Source organism: Scyliorhinus canicula, chromosome 9 (genome assembly GCF_902713615.1).
Source record: "Scyliorhinus canicula chromosome 9, sScyCan1.1, whole genome shotgun sequence".
Taxonomy (NCBI): Eukaryota; Metazoa; Chordata; class Chondrichthyes; order Carcharhiniformes; family Scyliorhinidae; genus Scyliorhinus; species Scyliorhinus canicula.
In genome coordinates this window covers 144,917,455-144,941,726 of record NC_052154.1, presented here as the reverse complement: position 1 = coordinate 144,941,726, position 24,272 = coordinate 144,917,455, and the positions used below count along the sequence as shown (strand labels likewise).

At 49.6% G+C, this 24,272-nt stretch overlaps 1 protein-coding gene across 2 annotated transcripts in view; it reads left to right on the top strand.

Annotated features, from left to right (window-relative positions):
* Positions 1-24,272, top strand: part of rcn1 (reticulocalbin 1, EF-hand calcium binding domain) — a 66,595-nt gene that overhangs the window by 19,639 nt on the left and 22,684 nt on the right. For both annotated transcript variants that reach the window (XM_038807852.1, XM_038807853.1), the window contains exons 3-4: positions 94-287; positions 16,522-16,700. In XM_038807852.1, the coding sequence (XP_038663780.1) occupies positions 94-287; positions 16,522-16,700 (373 nt within the window). The remainder of the gene's footprint in view (positions 1-93; positions 288-16,521; positions 16,701-24,272) is intronic.

Here is a 24,272-nt window from a genome sequence, read left to right as displayed (position 1 = left end):
GTTTCACAATTGATTATTATACTGACATAGATGTTGATTGTCAGTGAATGTGTACATATTTAACATTGATATGCTCAATGTGTGTCTTTGCAGAAAAATTGTCGAACGGATAGATGATAACCAGGATCAGTATGTGACCACTGAAGAGCTGAAGGCATGGATTATACGGGTGCAGAAACGTTATATTTATGAAAATGTAGCAAAGGTGTGGCGGGACTACGACCTGAACAAAGACAACAAAATTTCTTGGGAAGAATACAAAAAAGCAACGTATGGCTACTACCTCGGTATGTCTATTCTGGCCCAATACTCGTATCTGTTAATCTAATGGGTAAATGTGGTATGTATCAAGTTTATAATAATATTTGCATGGTGATTGTAGTCCTGGACTGAGCAGCCAAGAGGTCAAGAGTTCAAATCTCACAACAAGTCATATTCATCTCGTGTCTTTAAAGTAATAGAATAGTCCACTTGACAGGAGCATCATGAAACAAAATTAGACACTGAGCCTTACAAGGAGATGTCAGGACAGCCAGCCAAATACTTCATAGATCATAGAATTTACAGTGCAGAAGGAGGCCATTCAGCCCATCGAGTCTACATCAGCCCTTGGAAAGAGCACCATAACTAAGCCCACACCTCCACCCTATCCCCGTAACCCAGTAACCTCACCCAACCTTTTTGGACACTAAGGACAATTTAGCGTGGCCAATCCACCTAACCTGCACATCCTTGGACTGTGGGACGAAACCAGTGCACCCGGAGGAAACCCACGCAGGCACGGAGAGAACGTGCAGACTCTGCACAGACAGCGACCCAAGCCGGGAATCGAACCTGGAACCTTGGAGCTGTGAAGCAACTGTGCTAACCATTGTGCTACCGTGTTGCCCACTGTGCTACCGTGCTGCCCACGGTAGCACTTGGTCCAAGTGGTCGGTTTTAAAGGGAATCTTAAAGAACAAGAAAGAGGCAGAGAGATTTAGGGTGGGAATTCCAGACCATGTGACCCAGGTAGCTGAACCTCAGCCACCAATGATGGACAGATTAAAACTGCAAATCCTTAAGTGGCTAGAGTTAGATGAGCGCAGATGTTTCTGAGGGTTGTGGGGTTGGAGGACGTCACAGAGAGGGGGAGTGGTGAGGCCATGGAAGGATTTGAAAAGATGTATGAAAATTTTGAAATTGAGGCATTGCTGAACCTTGAGCCAGTCTAGGACAGCGAGCTCCGGGTGATAGGTGAACAGGACTTGGTGCAAGTTAGAACATTGGCAGCAGAGTTTATTAGAGTAATATAATCTAGAGGTAATAAAGACATGAATAAGTGTTTCAGCACAGCAAGTTGCAACATTTCATTCATCATAGGAACAAACAACAACTTTGAAAGTTTCTGGATTGTTGGGTTAATCAAAACCACAGTTGAGTGGGATATAATGGATAGTTGGTACGATGTCCTACACTGTCAGTGATTCAACAATAAATGCAGTGTTCAGATAAAATTGGATTAGAGGTGGGGGAAGGGAGAGGAGTGTGGCAATTCCAGATAGGCTGTTTCTACTATAATTGGGGGTGCAGCAGAAATTCATATTTATAGAAGTTCACAACTAATTGGTGCAAACATCAAGGTTCCTAATACAATATAAACCGAGACAAAATGTTAAATAATGCGATCAGAGCACATAAAGGGGCCATTCAGCCCATCTGGCCTACGCAGGCACTTTGACATAACTATCTAATCTGTCCCTGCTCTCCTCCTCTTTCCCCATAACTGCAGATTTTTCACTTTTCAAGTATTTATCCAATTCTCTTTGGAAGTTACTGTTGAATCTGCTTCCATCACCTCTCAGGGATTGCATTCCAGATCATCATCACTCACTGCAGAAAACAAATTCTCCTCCTTCCCCCTCTGGTTCTTTTGCTAATACTCAATTATGTGTTCTCTGGTGATCAACCCTTTTGTCAGTGGAAGCTGTATAAAAAGCTCTCTTCATTTTGAACACCCTATCAAATTTCCCCTTCATTGTTCTGCTCGATGGACTGCAAATCCCTCTTCCCCATTCTCTCAACATAACTGAGGGCCTTTGTTATTATTTATACAAACAATACAAGAAACCAATTTGGCACAGATGAAAGTTTTTCCCCTTGTTTGAATTTTGTGTTGGTAGCTAATATCCCTAATGCTGGAAGATGTTTCTGTTCAGATGCTTTACACATACTTGTTTTTTTTAAAATAATTTTTATTGAAAATTTTTTACAAAATATATAACATCAAACAGTAACAAACAACAATAAAACAACATAATAAGCATAACAGCCCCAAAACCGTAGCAACGCATATATTGAGCCCCCCCCCCCACCCCCCCAAACCCAGTAAACAACAAGAGAACTTGAAAAGAAATAAAATAAAATAAATATAGTCAACACCCCCTCCCCCCGGGTTGCTGCTGCTGCTGACCCAGTTCCCTATCGCTGAGCCAGAAAGTCGAGGAAAGGCTGCCACCGCCTAAAGAACCCTTGTACCGATCTTCTCAGGGCGAATTTGACCTTCTCCAGCTTAATAAAACCTGCCATGTCATTGATCCAGGCCTCCACGCTTGGGGGCCTCGCATCCTTCCACTGTAGCAAGATCCTCCGCCGGGCTACTAGGGATGCAAAGGCCAAAACACCGGCCTCTCTCGCCTCCTGCACTCCCGGCTCCACCGCAACCCCAAAAATCGTGAGTCCCCATCCTGGCTTGACCCTGGATCCTACCACCCTCGACACCGTCCTTGCCACCCCCTTCCAGAACTCCTCCAGTGCTGGGCATGCCCAGAACATATGGGCATGGTTCGCTGGGCTCCCCGAACACCTGACACACCTGTCTTCGCCCCCAAAGAACCTACTCATCCTAGTCCCGGACAAATGGGCCCGTGCAGCACCTTGAATTGGATGAGGCTAAGCCGCGCACATGAGGAGGAAGAGTTAACCCTCTCCAGGGCATCCGCCCATGTCCCATCCTCGATCTGCTCCCCCTCCCACTTAGCCTTTAGCTCCTCTACTGACGCCTCCTCCACCTCCTGCATTACCTTGTAGATATCAGATACCTTCCCATCCCCGACCCAGACCCCCGAAAGCACCCTGTCCCTTGCCCCCCTCGCGGGCAGCAAAGGGAATCCCTCCACCTGCCGCCTAGCAAACGCCTTTACCTGCAGGTACCTGAACATGTTCCCCGAGGGGAGCTCAAATTTCTCCTCCAACTCTCCCAGGCTCGCAAACCTCCCATCAATGAACAGGTCCCTCAGCTTTCTGATGCCCGCTCTGTGCCACCCCAGGAACCCCCCATCAGTGTTCCCCGGGACGAACCGATGGTTCCCCCTTAGCGGAGCCTCTATCGAGCCCCCCACTTCCCCCCTATGTCGCCTCCACTGCCCCCAAATCTTGAGGGTAGCCGCCACCACCGGACTCGTGGTATACCTCATAGGACGGAGCGGCAACGGCGCCGTTACCAGGGCCCCCAGGCTTGTGCCTCCACAGGACGCCATCTCCAACCTTTTCCATGCTGCCCCCTCCCCCTCCATCATCCACTTGCGCACCATCGACACATTGGCCGCCCAATAATACCCCGAGAGGTTGGGTAATGCCTGCCCCGCTCCAAGAAGATCCTCTTCACCCTCCGGGTCCCATGCGCCCAAACAAAGCTCATGATGCTGCTAGTCACCCTCCTAAAAAAGGCCCTAGGGATAAAGATGGGCAGGCACTGAAAAAGGAACAGGAACCTCGGGAGCACCGTCATTTTGACGGACTGCACTCTACCCGCCAGCGATAGCGGCACCATATCCCAACTTTTCAATTCCTCCTCCATCTGCTCCACAAGCCTGGTAAAATTAAGCTTGTGGAGAATCCCCCAACTCCTGGCCACCTGCACCCCCAGGTATCTAAAACTCTTCACTGCCCTCTTAAACGGGAGCCTACCAATTCCCTCCTCCTGATCACCCAGGTGCACTACAAACACCTCGCTCTTACCCAGATTCAGCTTATAGCCTGAGAAGCCCCCAAACTCAACCAACAGCTCCATCACCCCCGGCATTCCCCCCACTGGGTCCGCCACATACAGCAGCAGGTCGTCCAGATACAGTGATACCCGATGTTCCTCCCCAACCCGCACCAGACCCCTCCACCTCCCCGACTCCCTCAACGCCATAGCCAGAGGTTCAATTGCCAGTGCAAAAAGCAAGGGGGACAGGGGGCACCCCTGCCTGGTCCCACGGTAGAGCCTGAAGTACTCGGACCTCCTCCCATTTGTCGCTACACTCGCCATCGGGGCCTCGTACAGCAACCTCACCCATTTGATGAACCCCTCCCCAAATCCAAACCTCTCCAGCACCTCCCACAGGTACCCCCACTCAACTCTATCAAAGGCCTTCTCTGCATCTAGCGCCACCACTATCTCCGCCTCCCCCTCAACCGCCGGCATCATAATAACATTTAACAACCTCCGCACATTCGTGTTAAGCTGTCTTCCCTTGACAAATCCTGTCTGATCCTCGTGTATCACCCCTGGCACACAGTCCTCTATCCTGGTGGCCAGGATCTTCGCCAGCAACTTAGCATCCACATTGAGGAGTGAGATTGGCCTGTATGATCCACACTGCAAGGGGTCCTTATCCCGCTTCAGGATCAAAGAAATCAGCACCCAGTGACATAGTCGGGGGCAAAGCCCCCCTCCCATGCCTCATTGAAGGCCCGCACCAACAGGTGGCCCACCAGGTCCGCATACTTTTTATAAAATTCCACCGGGAACCCATCCGGCCCCGGTGCCTTCCCTGACTGCAATTGACCAATCCCCCTGACTAGTTCCTCCAACTCAATCGGCACCCCCAGCCCCTCCACCAGCTCCTCCTGCACCTTTGGGAAACGTAGCCTGTTCATAAAGCTCTCCATCCCCCCACCCCCGCCACCGGTGGCTCCGACCGGTACAGTTCCTCGTAAAAGTCCCTAAAGACCCCGTTCACCTCTGCCCCCTTCCGCACCACATTCCCACCCTTATCCATCACTCCACCAATTTCCCTAGCCGCATCCCGCCTGTGGAGCTGATGCGCTAGCATCCTGCTCGCCTTCTCCCCATACTCATAAACCGCGCCTTGCGCCTTCCTCCGCCTTTCTGGTGGTCAGCAAGTCGAACTTGGCCTGCAAGCTACGCCGTTCCCCCAACAATCCCTCCTCCGGGGCCTCCGCGTACCTCCTATCCACATCTAGGAGCTCCCCCACCAGTCTCTCCCTCTCCCTCCTCTCCCTCCTTTCCCTGTGGGCCCGGATGGAAATCAGCTCCCCCCGGATCACTGCCTTCAGAGCCTCCCAAACCGTCCCCACCCAGACCTCCCCCGTATCGTTGGCCTCAAGGTACCCCTCAATACTTCCCCGGACACTCCTACACACCTACACACCTCCTCATCAGTCAGCAACCCCACGTCCAGACGCCACAGCGGGCGCTGGTTCCACACCTCCCCCATCTCCAAATCGACCCAGTGCAGAGCATGGTCTGAAATTGCTATGGCCAAATACCCGGCATCCTCCACCCTCGGGATCAATCCCCTGCTCAGAACGAAAAAATCTATTCGGGAGTAAACCCTATGCACATGGGAGAAAAAGGAATACTCCCACGCCCTCATCCTCCCAAACCTCCAGGGATCCACCCCTCCCATCTGGTCCATAAACCCCCTCAGCACCTTGGCCGCCGCTGGCCTCCTACCCGTCCTTGAACTGGACCGGTCCAGTGGGGGATCTAGCACCGTGTTAAAGTCTCCCCCCAGGATCAGGCCCCCCGCCTCCAGGTCCGGAATGCGGCCCAACATACGCCTCATAAAGCCAGCATCATCCCAATTCGGGGCATACACATTAACCAGCACCACCTTCTCCCCATGCAGCCTACCCTTCACGATAACAAACCTGCCCTCCTTGTCTGCCACCACCTCAGACACCTCGAACGCCACCCTCTTCCCCATCAGAATCGCCACCCCCCGGTTCTTCGCATCTAATCCTGAATGGAAAACCTGCCCCACCCACCCCTTCCTCAAACGAACCTGGTCCGCCACCTTCAGGTGGGTCTCCTGGAGCATAGCCACGTCCGCCTTCAGCCCCTTCAAATGAGAAAATACCCTAGCCCGCTTAACCGGCCCATTCAGCCCCCTCACGTTCCAGGTGATCAGCCGGATCAGAGGGCACCCCGCCCCCCTCCCCTGACGACTAGCCATAGCTCATCGACTGCTCGCCCCAGGCCAGCACACCCTGCCCGACCCGTTCCCCATGACGATAGCGCCTCTCCTCTACCCCCCCGGCCCACACCAGCTCCTTCCTGGCCATTCCAGCAGCAACCCGGTACCCCCCCCCCCCCCCCCCCCCCCACCCGGGTAGGACCCCTCCTAGCCGCGACACACCCTCCATGGTACTTCCATGAGTCAGCTGACTTCTGCTGACCCCGGCAACTCACGCCAAAACCCGACCCCTCCCGGCAAGGGGTCATCCCCCCCTCCTGCCACTCCTCCTTGGCACCGATCCAGCGCGGGAAAAAACCAGTAGAGGCCACACCACCACCGCCAGCTCCACCCCTCCTGCCCCGCAGCGCGGGAATCCAGAGGAAAGCACGCGCTTTCACACTGCCCCACCCCGCCCTTCTGATGCAGCTCCCATATTCCAGCTCCACCCCATCCCCCAGCCCCGTACAGAAGAAAAACTAACCCCCAACATCCCCCACATAACACAAAACCATACCCAACAGAACCACCCGGAAACAGAGCAAGAACCAGCATAGAAAAAACATATCAAAATTACAAAAACAGCAACAGCAAAAACAGCAACAACCATAGTACACAAGACCCCACAGCCCCCAAACCCTAGTTCGAGTCCAGCTTCTCCGCCTGCACAAAGGCCCACGCCTCCTCCGGGGACTCGAAGTAGTAATGCCGGTCCTTATACGTTACCCACAGACGCGCAGGCTGCAGCATTCCAAATTTAAACTGCTTGTTATGCAGCACCGCATTCGTCCGGTTAAACCCGGCCCGCCGCTTAGCCACCTCCGCACTCCAGTCCTGGTAGATTCACACTACCGAGTTCTCCCACTTGCTGCTCCTCTCCTTCTTGGCCCAGCGCAGCACACACTCCCGGTCACTGAACCGATGGAACCGCACCTGCACCGCCCGCGGGGGTTCATTCGCCTTGGGCCTCCTGGCCAGCACTCTGTGGGCTCCCTCAAGCTCCAGGGGCAGATGGAAGGACCCCGCCCCCACCACCGAGTTCAGCATCGTGCCCACATAGGACGGTAGATCCGACCCCTCCAGCCCCTCCGCAAGGCCCAGGATCCTCAAATTCTTCCACCTCGTGCGAAAGTCCAGCTCCTTCAAGCGGTCTTGCCACTTTTTGTGGAGTGCCTCGTGCATCTCCACCTTCCCCACGAGGACCACGGCCTCCTCCTCCCAATCAGCGGCCTGCCGCTGCAACTCCTGGATGGCTGCCCCCTGGGCTGTCTGGGTCTCAAGCAGCTTGCTGGTAGTCGCCTTCAGGGAGTCCAGCAACTCAGCCTTCAGCTCCGCAAAACAGCGCAGAAGAGCAGCTTGCTGCTCCTGCGCCCACTGCCACCAATTCTCGGGTGCTCCGCCGGCTGCCATTTTGTCCTCCTTCCCGCGCTTTTTCTGGTGAGCTGCTGCAGCCTTTTTCTTTGCCCCACTCCGGGTGCGCACCATAATTTCTGGGGAATGTTCCTCCAAACACCTTCCCCCACCGGGAATCGTCGAGACAGGGCCGTTTGGGGCCCTAAAACAGGCCCGAAAGTCCTTTGATAGCGGGAGCTGCCGAACGTGCGGCTTAGCTCCGCATCACCGCAACCGGAAGTCCCCTACACATACTTGTTTAAGAATCATTTAATGTCTCCACTGTTTGCAAGTTTCATATTTTGATTTGGTTCTCCTCCAAGACTTGGATCTGTTTGGCTATGATTTATGTTGGAACTTGATCTGTTTGTGTAGCTATATCTTGAAGTTCATCCACCATCACCCTGAAACACTAAGTGCCACATTCGCCAAATTTGATGAATGGTTTCCCCTCACTTAAGTGGTAGTTCATTTTGAAAGGGGAGCGTACTGTGTGAGCAGTAAGTGTGTGCAAACAACCAGCATATCCCTTGGGAACAAAATCAGCATCAATGGAAACGCCTGTGTACTGAGGTTCAGAATGTACATGCAGCAGTCACCGAAACAGGAATAAAAATTCCCAAATTTCATTATTAGTGCCAAAGCTGACGATCTTCGCAGATGAAAGTCTAATGAGTTCATATGACAATGTTCTGTCCGCTATTTCAATGATGATATTAGCCACTCGGAAATAAATGAGTTATGCTGTGTTAATATAGAGGGCTGAGGAATTCACTACTTGTTAAACATTCATTCGCTAATGTGATCAGCAGTAATTTCTCGGTCTATAATCAGTAAAAATGTCCACCCGCCCGCCACTTAATTTATTTTTATCAGTTAGAAAGGACACTCTTTCATCAAGAATTTAATAGGACATGGCGACTATCATTTCTGCTTTGAAAAGGATTGCCCATGATTTTCTTTCTCTTATTGCCTTGCAGCTATAGTATGTCCATGTGAGGGCAATTTTGTACCCACAGCACTAGCTGGAGTTATGTCATTCAGTGTGCTCCTGGAATCCTACAGCGATTACAGTCCCAGCCTGTTTTACGCATGAGAAGAGAGTGCTGCGGAAAAGAACAAAATCTGAGCAGATCCATTTTGTTGAAGGGGCAGCCCGTCATAGCTTGCCTTGTAACGGATCCATTCCCATTGTCTGTGCATAATTTTGCAGCAAGCCGGTTTAGATTTAAAGTGACAGGACTGATGTAAACTACTTGCCACTCTAAACTCATGCTGGAAACGTCCGATGTGCAATGTTTGATTCACAGATCCTCGGGCCACTGTGGTGCAGAACAGAATGATGCTTTCATTTTGTATCATGAAAGTTTAAATGAATTAGAGCAACTCAGCCCCCACTCTCTAAAGCGAAGGTTACCATGACAACTCTTCAGAGAATGCAAAATATTAAATGATACAAATGGACAAAGCAATCCAGCTGATCAGTACTTGTCACACTGACTTAAACATTCGCTCCCTTCACCACCTTTGACCACTGACCACAGTAAGCTGGGTTCTGCGGTCCCCCAGCCGCGTGTTTCTCGGCTGTGCGCCGTTTGCTGGTGGCGGGATTCTCTACTCCCGCCACTCGTCAATGGGATTTCCCATTGAAACCGCCCCACACGGCTGGGAGACCCGCAGGTGGGAGTGCGCTGCCAGCAGCGAACAGGGAATCCCAGGCTGGAGAATTTCTGCCAGTGTGTACCATCTACAAGGTGCGCTGCAGCAACTTGGCAAGGCTCCTTCGTCATCACTTCTAAAACCCCTGACCCCTATCATCTGGAAGAACAGTGTCGGCAGACATTTGAGAACTTGCTCCAGGTTCGCCTCCCAAGTCACGCACCATCCTGACTTGTAGATATACCCTTACTCCCTCACTGTTGTCTAGTCAGAATCCAAGAGCCTCTATCTAATGCATCTTCACCAGACAGACTTCCACAAATCGGGAAGAAGGCCCATTACTGCCTTCTGAGGGCAGGTCTGGATGGATAATAACTGCCAGCCTTGCCAGCAATCTCACATCTTGGCAATTGATTTTTCAAAATAGTGTATCTGGAATATTACATCAGCATTAAATAAAGGGGAGATCAATAAAGAAAATACTTTAAAGATGTCTCAGGTGTAGTTGGAGGTTAATCTGAGATAATTGGGTTTATATAAATACTTAATTAGGCTGAATGACCGTTTCTCTTCCTGATCGTTTTAATGTTCTTTAGTACCTAATGGGCGCGATTCTCCGGCCTCGTTACGCTCTCGCAAAACAGGGCGGGTGAATAGCGGGAGAGGCTGAAAATGAGGCAGCTTGTGATGCAACCAGCCCGCTCCCATGGGCAAAATTGGGATATCGCCGTGGCATGACAAGAAACCAATTATCACCACTTAAGCCATATTTCCATACAATTAACATGAGCAACCCCCTATCCAACAACCTCCCATGATTCAGCCGCTTCACCATCAAGTGGTCACACTGGGCCGATTAGTACTCCTTTTGAACAAGGTGAACCTGGCAGAAGGGCTTCTGAGGGGAGCCAAGGAGGTGAGTAACCATTTTTGCTCACAGGCAAAGAGCCCGGGGTGCTGGGCTTACCTCCCTAGTGCTCGGCGGTGGGTAGGGAATCCTTGGCTGGGTTAGGAGGGGCACCCTCCATGGGTTGGGCTGCCATGGGAAGGGGAGGGGGGAGGTACTGGGTGGGCAACCACGCAAGGCACCAGCATGCTGTGGATCGTGGTACCTGTTCTGGAGACAACCCTAGTCCCTGCCTGTCTGTCGCACAGACCACCCATAACCCCCACTGACTGCCGAGGCCTCTGGCCATCTGGCTGAAGACCATTCTAATGAAGAATTGGCATTCGTGGTTAGGTGAGCACTTCACACAACCCAAGTGGATTCCCGTGGGTGGGCAGGCCATTTAACATGTGGGAGCCATTGCCTTGGATCCCAGTCACACCGCGATGCCTGGACAATGTGCTCCTGAACACTGTGAGAGGCAACACCACACACGCAGCAGTCAACATCCAAACACTCAGTGGATATGACACAGCTCCGGGAACATATCCAGGGCTGGGGGGTGGGTGAGTGCTACGGGGAGTGGGTGATGCATGAAGAGATGGGCCAAGGGTTCGGAGGTCGGCCCGTATTGAGGCAGAAAGCGACAGAGGTGTCATAAGGGTGGCACGGTAGCACAGTGGTTTGGGTCTCAGGTTCGATTCCTGGCTTGGGTCACTGTCGTGTGGAGCCTGCACATTCTCCCTGTGTCTGCGTGGGTTTCCTCCAGGTGCTCCGGTTTCCTCCCACAAGTCCCGAAAGACGTGCTGTAAGGTAATTTGGACACTCTGAATGTGGAGACTGGGGGCTTTCCACAGTAACTTCATTGCAGTGCAAATGTAAGGCTACTTGTGACAATAAAGATTATTATTATTATTACTGGTTGTGCTCAAGGATTTTTAATGTGTCACAGGTGTCCTACAATTCCTACTCCCGATGATGCCGCCCCACTCTCCCCATCACACCCGAGTCAGAATACAAGATGGAGATTGAGAACCTAGTGGAGTGGTGCAGCGACAACAATCTATCCCTCAATGCCAGCAAAACTAAAGAGCTGGGCATTGACTTCAGGAAGAAAAGTACTGTACACACCCCTGTCAGCATCAACGGGGCCGAGGTGGAGATGGTTAGCAGTTTCAAATTCCTAGGGGTACACATCTCCAAAAATCTGCCCTGGTCCACCCACATTGACGCTACCACCAAGAAAGCACAATAGTGTCTATACTTCCTCAGGAAACTAAGGAAATTCGGCATGTCCACACTAACTCTTACCAACATTTACAGATGCACCATAGAAAGCATCCTATCTGGCTGCATCACAGCCTGGTATGGCAACTGCTCGGCCCAGGACCGCAAGAAACTTCAGAGAGTCGTGAACACAGCCCAGTCCATCACACGACCCTGTCTCCCATTCATTGACCCCATCTACACCTCGCGCTGCCTGGGGAAAGCGGGCAGCATAATCAAAAACCCCTCCCACCCGGCTTACTCACTCTTCCAACTTCTTCCATCGGGCAGGAAAAGTCTGAGAACACGCACGAATATTCTCAAAAACAGCTTCTTCCCCGTTGTTACCAGACTCCTAAACAACCCTCTTATGGACTAACCTCATTAACACTACACCCCTGTATGCTTCACCCAATGCTGGTGTTATGTAGCTACATTGTGTACCTTGGGTTGCCCTATTATGTATTTTCTTTTCATGTACTTAATGATCTGTTAAGCTGCACGCAGAAAAATACTTTTCACTGTACCTTGGTACATGTGACAATAAACAAATCCAATCGCACCCTCCCCCGGTGCCCTTGGCGATCCTTAATGTGCTCTGCTTAACATTCCTAGGTCTACTGCTATGTCTAGGTGACTCCCCAGGAAGCACATCTGACGTGGAGGCAGCCAGCATCTTTCCTTGTCCCATGTCTTTTGATACCCCTGGCGGGCATCATCTGGAGGCTCTGGGGCCGGAGGGCACATGCACAGCCGTGCCACCCTGTCCTGAGTGCTGGCTGCGAGATGCGGCCTCTTCGGAAGGGTGAAACTCGGGGGAGCTGATGGCCACTGTCGCCACTCCATGGGATGGATCCAGGTTGGCCTCCCGTTCGGTGCCCAAAGGACCCTGGGATTCACCTCACGTCAGAGGGGCAGCTGGTTTGAGCACCGGCTGCCCATGCATCATCTGACTCTGCCATCCCTGGCAGCTCCCAATGTCTGCACCATGGTGTCGACACCCTCGGTGATGTTCCTCAGCAATGCTCTGCAGCAGCTTGGCAATGCCCACCCGTGTCTGGGACAACTCCCCAGGGCCTCGGCTATTCCTATCTGAGAGCGGAACATGTCCCGCAGAACCTCATCGAGGTGAAATGAAAATCGCTTATTGTCACAAGTAGGCTTCAATAAAGTTACTGTGAAAAGCCCCTAGTCGCCACATTCCGGCGCCTGTCCGGGGAGGCTGGTACTCTGATATTGGATCACATCCCCCAGTGAGTTGCACAATCCATTGACGCCCTCAGCCATGACCTTCACTGACTGCGCCATCCCTTGAACACCTTCACTCATGCTACCAATGTCGTCCATCAGGCTCACCACTGCGGTTGCCACCCTAGCCGTGTTGGCCTCGGTGCCATGCATTGCCGATGACGTCTCCTGGGCCCGTAGCCTCTGGACTCCTCCAATCAGCTATGGACTTGCTGGAGTGTCGCTGATATCTCCCTCTGAATGTCCTGGCTGCACGCTAACATCTCCATCGACCCCGGGTAAACCTATACCAGAGCCTCAGCATCAGGCTCGCACCTAGCTGGGTCCTGGGATCCGTCAGACATACGACTGGCGTCTCACCTGAGGATTCTCGCCGTGTGGAGCCAGCTGGCTCCTCATCTCTGCGGCGTCTGGCAGCCTCTGCGTTGGTGACCGCCCTGTTGTCAGACACCCCCATCACCTCCAGGGCCCGCTCCTCAAAGTGATGAGGATCCCTTTGTCTTGCACACCTCCGCCAGACTGGATCCTCTTCCAGTGATTATGTGAAGCCAATCCTGCAGAGACACAGAGAGCGCCTCGTTAGTCGCACGCATGGTTCACTGTGGTTGGGGGAGGGTTTGAAGGAAGAGTTGGGGGGTGTTGAAGGGAGGGGGTGAACGGAGGGTTGGGGCTGCTTGGAGGATTGGGGGGTGGTTGCTCGTGTGGGGGTGGAAAGGTCTTGGGGTGGGGGGGGGGGGGGCATTGATGTCAACTGACCCGTGCTGCCCGGTGTAGGTCATCGACATTCTTACGACACTGGAGGCCAGTCCTCCTGGTCAAACTCCCCGAGCTTACGGCCGCCGCCACCTCATCCCAGGCGGCACTGGCTGCCCTGTGGCTCACCCTCCAGGACCCTCAGGGGAACAGGACATCCCCCCTGGCCTCCACCATGTTGAGGAGCCTCCCCAGGTCTCCATCACTAGAATTTTGGGGTCGGTCTTCTCGGCGCTATGGCTGCGAGCTATGCGGGGCTGGCTTTGCAAGCGCTGTTTAAATGCTGCTTGACCTTGTTACCGAGGGGCTGGTGAGCACGGTCCCGGTGAATTGGCTGGCTAGCCTTCATTTGCAGCGAGTCGCCCATGTGCCCTCGTTAAGTGACCAATTAATGTTGAATAGCGTTGCCAGACTCACTGTGCTGAGCACCGGGACACTCGTGGTAGTTCCTGCTTGCTCCCACACTTAGAAACCTTTCCAGAGAATTACACCCATAATGTTTGTCATTTGTTATTCTCACTTTTGAGTTCAATTTGTTTTTTATGGATTTTCTGTGTTCTTTCAGTGTAGGACTATTTAAAGATGTAGATAGTTGTTGGATACAAAGGCTGGAATTTTCTGGTCCTGCCCACCACAGGACCACCAATTCACACCCAAAGTCAATGGATCTTTGGTTGGTCCGTCAAAATTTTCCAGTTCCACCTGTGACAATTCCAGAAGTGGGCGGGACTGGAAAATCCTGGCCAAAGTTTTGGTTGAGCTAATATTAACCTGATATTATTTAAATCATCTATCGAGTGTTTCCTGGCTTTACTTTTACCATCAATACTTTCACAGTCCATGAGATAACAGTTGATCGCAGTGTACTTTTGAACAAGTGGTATTGTAAGTACAAATTAAGTGGGACATCTTAAATAATTCTAGTGTGGAGAAATCAAATCTGTCACCAGAAAATGGTGTCCAATTTGCAAACAATGGTCCCATTATTCATGCCAGTTAACCCCATTTTATATTTTGACACCTAAATGACTTGCCCAGCTCTGGTCTAGAGGTTACGGTCACAGCAAGTCAATGTTGCTGCTACCGTTGACCTCAGTTAACCTGAAATTAAGGTAGTGATGTCCCAACACTGTGCCTGACAATCCTCAGTGAGCCCTCATAAGTGAGAATTTTCCTGATACTGAGAAAAGCAATGGCCATAACTCTAAATCATTTCTGCCCTATATTCAAATTCTATCACTCCATTCATACAGTTTTGTTCCCGAATAAGGGGCAGAAAGAATCCATTACCCCCAAATGTCAAGATTGAAAATGCTGCATTCTTTTTTCTCTGTCGAGTACCACCTACAATCCCTTGGGTTTATATTAAATAAAAATCAAAAATGCACAAACTTAGGTCATTTGATAATTAAAACATGTCATAAGGAGTGCTATAACATATTACTGACTTGTTTTAGTACATCGTTTGGCAGCACGGTAGCATTGTGGATAGCACAATCGCTTCACAGCTCCAGGGTCCCAGGTTCGATTCCGGCTTGGGTCGCAGTCTGTGTGGAGTCTGCACATCCTCCCCGTGTGTGCGTGGGTTTCCTCCGGGTGCTCCGGTTTCCTCCCACAGTCCAAAGATGTGCAGGTTAGGTGGATTGGCCATGATAAATTGCCCTTAGTGTCCAAATTGCCCTTAGTGTTGGGTGGGGTACTGAGTTATCGGGACAGGGTGGAGGTGTTAACCTTGGGTAGGGTGCTCTTTCCAAGAGCCGGTGCAGACTCGATGGGCCGAATGGCCTCCTTCTGCACTGTAAATTCTATGTAAAAAATCTCTTTTTGTCTTAGGCTCCCATTGACCTGAACATTTCTCTCAGTAAAAAACCTTCTCTGACCTTCTAGAGGAACTAAAACTATGTACAGATTTCTTGTTTCAATGATTTAATTCAGCTGAAATACAAAAATATACATTGACATTTGGTACACACAATCTGGCTTACAGGTTCAGATAGTGCATACACAGTGTGACACGGTGTGTCGAGGATCTGTGAATCAAACATTGTATGCCGGACATTTCTAGCTTGAGTTTGGAGCATCAAGTAGTTTAAATAAATCCTGTCACTTGAAATGTAAACCAGCTTGCTGCAAAATTATGCACAGACAATGGAAATGGATCTGTTACAAAGCAAGCTATGCCGGGCTGCCCGTTTAACAAAATGGATGTGCTCAAATTTTGTTCTTTTCCCCAACACTCTCTTCTGGGGCATAAAACAGGCTGGGACTGTATTTGCTGAAAGTTAAGTTTGACTCTCTGGGATAGTATAAAATGGTTGATTGTGAATTAGCAGGCCATTTTCCATCTCTCTTGAATGTTATTTCTGTTCATTTCAATGGTGAAGACCTATATATTGCTTATACAGAGTGTAATGGGGAGCATCAATTCCCTTCCTGATACATTTTGAGTTCATTGTGTCCATAAGACTTGCTGATCGCTTTTCTGTATGTCCTTAGAGAAATGTACATCATTTTGGGACACAGATTTGATAGTCTGTCCAAATTTGGAAGCCACAGCTGCTCATTTCCAGTAACCAAAGAGGTATAATTAGAAATTAGATTTGTTTTATAGTCTGTGATGTGGGCATTGCTGTCACCACAGTTTCCTATCTGATCAGAGCCTTTTGATTAAGCCACACCAATTTAGTTGATGGACAGCTGTAAAAGATAAATAAAAACTTTATGGCGGTCAATCTCAGCAAGCAAAAGGTGGCTTCTGCTTTTCAAAAATTCTTTCCCATTTCAGCAGTTTAAGGTGCCTCGCCATGTGCCGCATGATGCATCCTGCACACCCAATCATTTCCAAATGAAGCGATGAACTTCACAGGAACTGCTACAATATGGTTCTAATGTATAAGGTGATTCTGCATAAACTTTGTTTAGCACTAAGCCCAAATATAACTGTGGCAATATATTGGAATTGTCTATGTGCTTGCAACTTTTAATGTCATTGGAAGCTTGTAGCTGTTAAGATTGCGTGATATGTCAAACGCAGTAGGTCTGGATTGTAACAACACATTCACTTAGAACCTGGCCTTTTGTGGACCTCAGAGAACCCGGAGGAGTTTCAAGATGCAGCAGATCAGCTCAGCTTTAAGAAGATGCTTCCTCGAGATGAGCGGAGATTCCAAGCTGCAGATCTAGATGAAGACATGGTGGCCACCAGGGAGGAGTTCACAGCCTTTCTTCACCCAGAGGAGTTTGAGCACATGAAGGAAATTGTTGTTTACGTAAGTTGGAAGTCTCCCAATTGCTTCTGGGTCAGAGTATAGAATCAGATAATCTTGCAGTACAGAAGGAGGACATTTAAGACCACATAATAATAATAATCTTTATTATCACAAGTAGGCTTACATTAACACTGCAATGAAGCCACCGTGAAAAACTCCGAGTCGCCACATTCTGGCACCTGTTCTGATACACTGAATGTCCAATTCACCTAACAAGCACATCTTTCGGGACTTGTGGGAGGAAACTAGAGGACCCAGGGGAAACCCACGCAGACACGGGGAGTATGTGCAGACTCCACACAGACAGTCACCCAAGCTGGGATTCAAACCTGGGACCCTGGTGCTGTGAAGCAACAGTGCTAACCACTGTGCTATCACACCACCCACATGCCTGTGCCAGCTCTTTGCTTATTTTACCTCACTCTTTCAAAGTCTTCTTTTCAATAAATATATATATCACCTGCAAAGTCATTCTTAATAACTCAAATCTGAAAACCTTATTTTTTTTTAAGAACACTAAAATAACGCGAAGATGAAATTGCAACAGTTCAATTTTTGGCCCCACCTCAGTGCCAACAATGGATTCAGACTGGGCCATAACTTCTGACGGAGAAGAATTTGGTCCTCTTCTCCTCCACATCGCCACTCACTGTTGTTGTTACCACTGGGGCTGAAGGTGGTGGGACTGTTTCAATTGGGCCTTTCAGGATGGCCCTGAGTTGACTCACTGTCACTTTACAGGAAGCCATACCATAAGTGCCGTTTTAAGGGTATTACTCAGATCAGAAACAAACATGTGGTCCAAAAAAACTAAAATATGTTTGAAGTAAATCAACAAAGTCCAAACCAACAAAATTGTGATGGCATTGAGCCTGCTTATAAATGAGGCACCTTGCGTTGGCTAGTGGTAGCCATTGCTTGTCTCCTATTCTTTCCACCTAAACTTAATTATCATTTCTTCTTTTAAAAAAAATTTTTCTCCTCCCTTTTCACATTTTCTTCCAAGTTTGCACCCACCAACAATAAACAATAAGCAATAACAAATATAATGTCAATCCCCACAGCAACAACAACAATCCCATCCTCCCACCAACCCCCAAACAACTGCCCGCATGTTAACATAAACCAATAACAAAAAGGAATCGTGAATCACCCATAGTCACCATTAACACATACAGTCCCCCTTCCCGCCCCCCAACTCATGTTAGATGTTATCCAATTCTTGAAAGTGCACAATGAATAACACCCATGAATTGTAGAACGCCTCCATCCTTCCCCTCAGTTCAAACTTAACTTTCTCAAGAGCCAAGAACTCCAACAGGTCCCCCCGCCATGCCAGGGCAGAGGGTGGAGGTTGCTTTCCATCCCAACAGGATCCGGATTTGGGCGATCAATGAGGCGAAGGCTAAAACATCTGCCTCTGCACCCATTTCCAATCCTGGCTGGACACCCCGAATATGGCCTCCCAAGGGCCAGTTTCACGTGCACCACTTTAGAGATCACCCTAAAAACCTCCTTCCAGTAAACCTCTAGCTTTGGGCAGGACCAAAACATATTAACGTGAGTTAATCCCTTCCAGTGGTGCCTTCTTCTCTTCCAAGATAGCTCCATAAACCGCTGACACTACCCCCTTCTCCAGTCCCCCTGTCGCAGCACCTCCTCCAGCAATGTGGAGGCCGACTCCACCGGGAAGCTCTCTATCTCCTTCCTGGCAAAATCTCGAACCTGCATGTATCTAAACATTTCCCCCTGCTCCAGCCCATACTTTGCTCCCAACTCCTTCAATCCTGCAGACCGACCGCCAAGAAACAAATCTTTTAGTGTCTTAATCCCCTTCTCCTCCCATTTCCAAAAATTCCCATCGCATTTCTCTGGCTCAAATTTGTGGCCCCCGAATTGGCATTTCCCTTGACCCTGCCCCCAACCCGAAGTGTTGGCGAAACTGCCTCCAAATTCTCAATGCAGCTATTATTACCGGACTCCCTGAGTCCTTTGGGAGCGGCGCTGTTGCTAGCGCCTTCAATCCTGAGCCCCTACACAAACTCTATCATCCTTTCTTTGACTTAAAGTTAATTTAGTTGCTGAGACGTTGTTTCCCCTTCTGGGAGAGTTTAGGACCAGAGGGTATAATCTCAGAGTAAGGGGCCGCCCATTTAAATGAGGAAGAGTTTCTTCTTGCGGAGGGTAGTGAATCAGTGGAATTCTTTACCGCAGAGGACTGGGTTGTTAAGTATGTTCAAAGCTGAGATAGACAGATTTTTCATCTGTTATAAGGGAATCAAGAGTTATAAGGATAAGGCTTGAAAGTGGAGTTGATGATTATCATATCAGATCAGTCACAATCTCATTGGATGGCAGAGCAGACTTAATGGGCTACTTCTGCTCCCATATCTTATGGTCTTATTCCCATGCTTCTAACCTGGGGTAAATGTCTGTATGTGTCTCATTTTATCAGTGGAACCTTTAGCTTAGCTATATGATCAACTTTAGAGTTTTAGTCCAGAATTTATTTGATAACTACATATAAACATTCCTTCTCTACGTTATCTCCACCACATGATCCCAGTTACTCAATAGAAAGGCTTTTTATGCTGTAGCGGTACATGGATCTTTCAACATTTACAACACTTTATTTAATATTTAAAGCCAGAGGGTTAATTAATCCAGAATAGGCTATTAGGAGCATTAATGGATAACAGGAGTGTAATAGTACTCCTTTATTGCTGAGGACATTCTGTTTCATAACAATGGAGAAATAATAGCACCTCATTGTATTGTACTTCCCCGAATGGGAAACAAAAGACACTTTTCTTTAACATAACCAATAATCCTCATCCCAAAAGATAATCACAGTGTTTCAGAGGTGACTTGTGTGGAGAAAGAATGACTTGCAGTTGGGCTGAATAATTAGCACTGTTACACGTGCAAAAGAGTTAAACTTAATTTCACGGTTTAACACATTTTGATTTGTGTTCATGTCGCCAAATATGGGCACATTGCACATCATTGATTTTCATTTTAAGTGCATTTATATGTGTGAGGAGGTCACATGGTGACACGGGCTACAAGCAAACTTTTGTGCATTTGGCTCAGGCAACATGGGCGGGATTCTCCCAGCCCTGGGCCGGGGAATCCCCGCGACCGGGCCATGCCGCCCCGATGCCAGCATGCCGTGGTTGGCGCTGCGCCGGTCACGGGCCGCTCTACGCCCGCCAATTCTCTGGCCCGGATGGGCCAAGTGGCCGTAAGAAAAGAACTGAGTCCAGCCGGCGTCATTCTAACCTGCTCTGAGCTGGCGGGACCTCGGTATTGATGGGTCGGGTGGCGGCCTGTGGGGGTTGAGTGGGGGGGGGGGTGTCCGATCCCGGGGGGTCTCCGATGTGGCCTGGCCCGTGATCGGGGCCCCCCAATCGGCGGGCTGGCCTCTCTAGCTGGGGGCCTCCTTTCCTACGCACTGGCCCCTGTAGCCCTGAGCCATTTTGCGTCGGGGCCGGCGCGTTGAATGAGGCCACTGCGCATGTGCACGTTGGAGCCGGGACCACTGTGCATGCGCAGATCCCGTGGTGCACAGTTCGCGACGGGATCAGCAGATAGAGCGGCGCTAACCACTCCAGCGCCGTGCTGGCCCCCTGTAGGGGCCAAAATTACTCCTGGCAGTGGCCCGTTCACACCGTTGTAAAAGGCGACGGCGTTTACGACGGCGTGGACACTCTGCCGCGGGATGGGAGAATTCCGCCCCATGTATTTGCTGTTGATGAAAGTGAAAACACAAAGCCAGACATGGCGAAACAAGGCCTGAAAGGTGAGGTAAGATTCAGTCGGGAACAGTCAAGGTTTTGGGAGTTGGGAAGGAATAGACACTGTTCGTGGGGTTGAGTAATATCTTGAGAACAGCCAATCCTATAAGGAGAGTATTGTCTGGTACATAGAGCAGCAAAAGAAAGATTTGGGGGTACATCTTCTGGTCCTGCCTGCCACAGGAATTGTCACAGGCGGGACAAACAATTTGACTGATCATTTAAAGGTCTATTGACGTTGGGTGGGAATTTCTAGTCTCGGTGCGGGGTGCCCGGAATGCCTTACTGTTTATATCACCCCAGGATCTCCCAAAGCCATTGAAGCACTTTAAAAACATTCTATTGCAATATCAGAACCATGGCAATCAATTGATGCATAGCAAGCTCCCACCAACAGGAGTGAGAATGACCAGAACATCTATTTTTAAGCTGTGGGTTGAAAGATAATTATTGGTCAGTACAGCTGAACAGTAAAGGATTTGGGGACAGAACAGTGAAGAACCGAGCGAGAGAGAGGGAGAAGGCATAAGTGAAACTGAAAAAATACTTTAAAATTAAAACGTTTTGTGTCAGAGTGTGAATAGTAAGATGATGGGTGGGATTCTGGGCGGGATTCTGTGGGAATCGGCAGGGCGGGCAACTCCGGCACCAAGGAGTGGCATGAACCACTCCGGCATTGGGCCGCCCCAAAGGTGCGAAATCCTCCGCACCTTCAGGGGCTAGGACGGCACTGGGGTGGTTTGCGCCCCGCCAGCCGGCTGGGAAGGGGCTTGGCGCCACACCAACCGGTGCCGAAGGGCCTCCGCTGGCTGGCACGAGTTGGCGCATGCACAGTAGCGCCAGCGTGTGCTGGCGTCATCCCAGTGCATGCGCAGGGGGGTTCATCTTGCGTCGGCCATGGCGGAGGACCACAGCGGCCGACGCGGAAGAATAGAGTTCCCCCACGGCACAGGCCCACCCGCGGATGGGTGGGCCCCAATCGCGGGCCAGGCCACCGTGGGGGCACCTTCCGGGGCCAGATCCCCCTGTGCCCCCCAGAGGACCCCGGAGGCGGCCCGTGTAGCCAGGTCCCGCTGGTAAGTACCTACTCTAATTTACGCCGCCGGGACCGGCCGAAAATGGGCAAACACTCGGCCTATCGCGGTCCGGAGAATCGCCAGGGGGGGCTGCTGCCAGTGGCCGCAGACCGGCGCGGCGTGATTTAGGGGTTTGTTTAGCACACTGGGCTAAATCGCTAGCTTTAAAGCAGACCAAGCAGGCCAGCAGCACGGTTCAATTCCCGCACCAGCCTCCTCGAACAGGCGCCGGAATGTGGCGACTAGGGGTTTTTCACAGTAACTTCATTGAAGCCTACTCGTGACAATAAGCGATTTTCATTTTCATTTTTCATTTAATTCCCGCCCCTACCAAATCCCCGGTGCCGGAGAATTCGGCAGCCGGCGGGGGGTGGGATTCACGCTGGCCCCCGCCGATTCTCCGACCCGGCGGGAGGTCGGAGAATCCTGCCCGATATCTTCATTTCCTGAGAGGACAGACTTTAAAATTAAAACGTTTGTGTCACTTTGAATTTAACTTTGAATTACTTTGAATTGAGAACTGAATGTCGAAGACTGAATCAATGAAATTGAATACAAATAATCCACGTATAGAATTCTGAATGTATTAAGTGTCTATCCTGATAATTCTATAAAGTTCTTGGCGAGGTACAGCATTTGTGTAAAATTTTGATCCAACCATGAACTGTGCCGTTATTCATTTTACTCTTTCTCAAACAGCCACATTCAGCTCTTTCACATGTAATGGTTCAGATTTTGTTAGCTTTTATGGTCACTAAACCAGATGATCTGGTCATTATCACATTGCTGTTTATGAGAGCGTGCTGTGTACAAATTGGCTGCAGCTCTTCCGACAATATACTCCATTAGCTGTAAAACACTTTGGGATATCCTGAGAACATGCAAAGTGTTATAGAAATACAACAATATACTTTTGAAAAACTGATTCATCATCAACAAGAGTATTAGCATGGCTTTTCACTGAGTCGAGTTGACTCGGGAGCCCTTTAAAATGAAGAATGGGTCCTGATTCCAGGATTGCCAACCCCATTCCAGGCTGTGCAATTTCTGGAAGTGCCTGTCAGAAGCCTGCACCCAGCATCCCTGACCTGGCCAGTTCCATTGTGGAGATAGGTATCTAAGCGTGCAGGTACAGCAGGCAGTAAAGAAGGCAAATGGTAAGTTGGCCTTCAGAGCAAGAGGATTTGTGAATATGAATAGGTATGTTTTATTGCAATTATACCGGGCATTGGTGAGGCCACACCTGGAGTATTGTGTGCAGTTTTGGTGTCCTTATCTGAGAGGAAGGATGTTCTTGCTATGGAGAGAGTGCAGCGAAGGTTTACCAGGTTGATTCCTGGGATGGCAGGACTGTTTTATGAGGAGAGATTAAGTTGGTTAGGACTGGATTCATTGGAGTTTAGAAGAGTGAGAGGGGATCTCATTGAAAGCTATATAATACTAACAGGGTAGACTCAGAAATAGTGGGCGGGATTCTCTCGTTCTCCACCCGCGTGTTTCTGAACTGACGGCGGGAATCTATCCTCCTGTCGCTTGTGAATGGGATTGCCCCATTGCACCCGCCCCACGCCGCCGCAAACCCCCTGGTGGGGTGCGCTCCCGGTGGGAAAAGTGAATCGCAATGACTGGAGAATTCTGGCCAATGTTCCCGATAGTGGGGGAGTCCAGAACTAGGAAACAGGTTGAAGAGGTGTGAATTGTCTCAAGCTAGGACAGTTGGTAGGATTTCGCAAGCCCAGGCCAGATGGTGGGGGATGAATATAATGCAACATGAATCCCAGGTCCCGGTTGAGGCCGCACTCATACCTGGGGTTACCCCTATCTCTGGATCTGTAAAGACTTAATTACCTGCAAATGCTCGCATTCTAAGCATTGTCTGGCATCTTTGAATTTGTCTATATATGTTTCTGGAACATACCTCTTCACTCACCTGAGGAAGGAGCAGTGCTCCGAAAGCTAGTGTTTGAAACAAACCTGTTGGACTTTAACCTGGTGTTGTAAGACTTCTTACTGTGCTCACCCCAGTCCAATGTCGGCATCTCCACATCATGGCTACTTTTCTAAGCCTTTTTTCTTTAATTTGATAATAACTATATAACTATATAATAATTAACTGGGATAACTATGAATACAGTGACAGGAGTTCAAATCGGGACAATTGACATTTATACTTATTTAATATATTGTTCCAAGTGTAACAGATCTGAGAAAACCCATTAATGCATTCACCACAAGGTAACTGCTTGAGAGTACAGGACAGGGATCTCTGCTAGGTTAATGAGTGAAGCCGTTGACGGCCTGTTTATTCTTTCCTGATAGCGATAACCGATTCTGCAACTACCCACTTGGCCAGTTCTATTGTAGATTGAGTATTATAATTCACAGCCTTTATTTTTGTGTCAGTCGCTTCATGTGCAATCCTCCATTTGTGTCAGGAACATGAACCCTTGAAATACGGTGTGCAAAGTGTTCAGAGTAATCAGCTGGAGGTCTACATTATAACTCTTTTAGGAGGGAGCATGAAAAGCTAAGTATGATCCAATATTATAAGGAATGTTAAATTGGGGACATAAAAGGACGCAAGAGTGCCAGAAAATAAGATTGACATGAATTGTGTTTCTCCAGTGGGTGCTGGGAATTCCTATCACGCAAGGATTTGTGACCCCGTGGATACTTTGAAGCGTGCACAGTAGCTATCT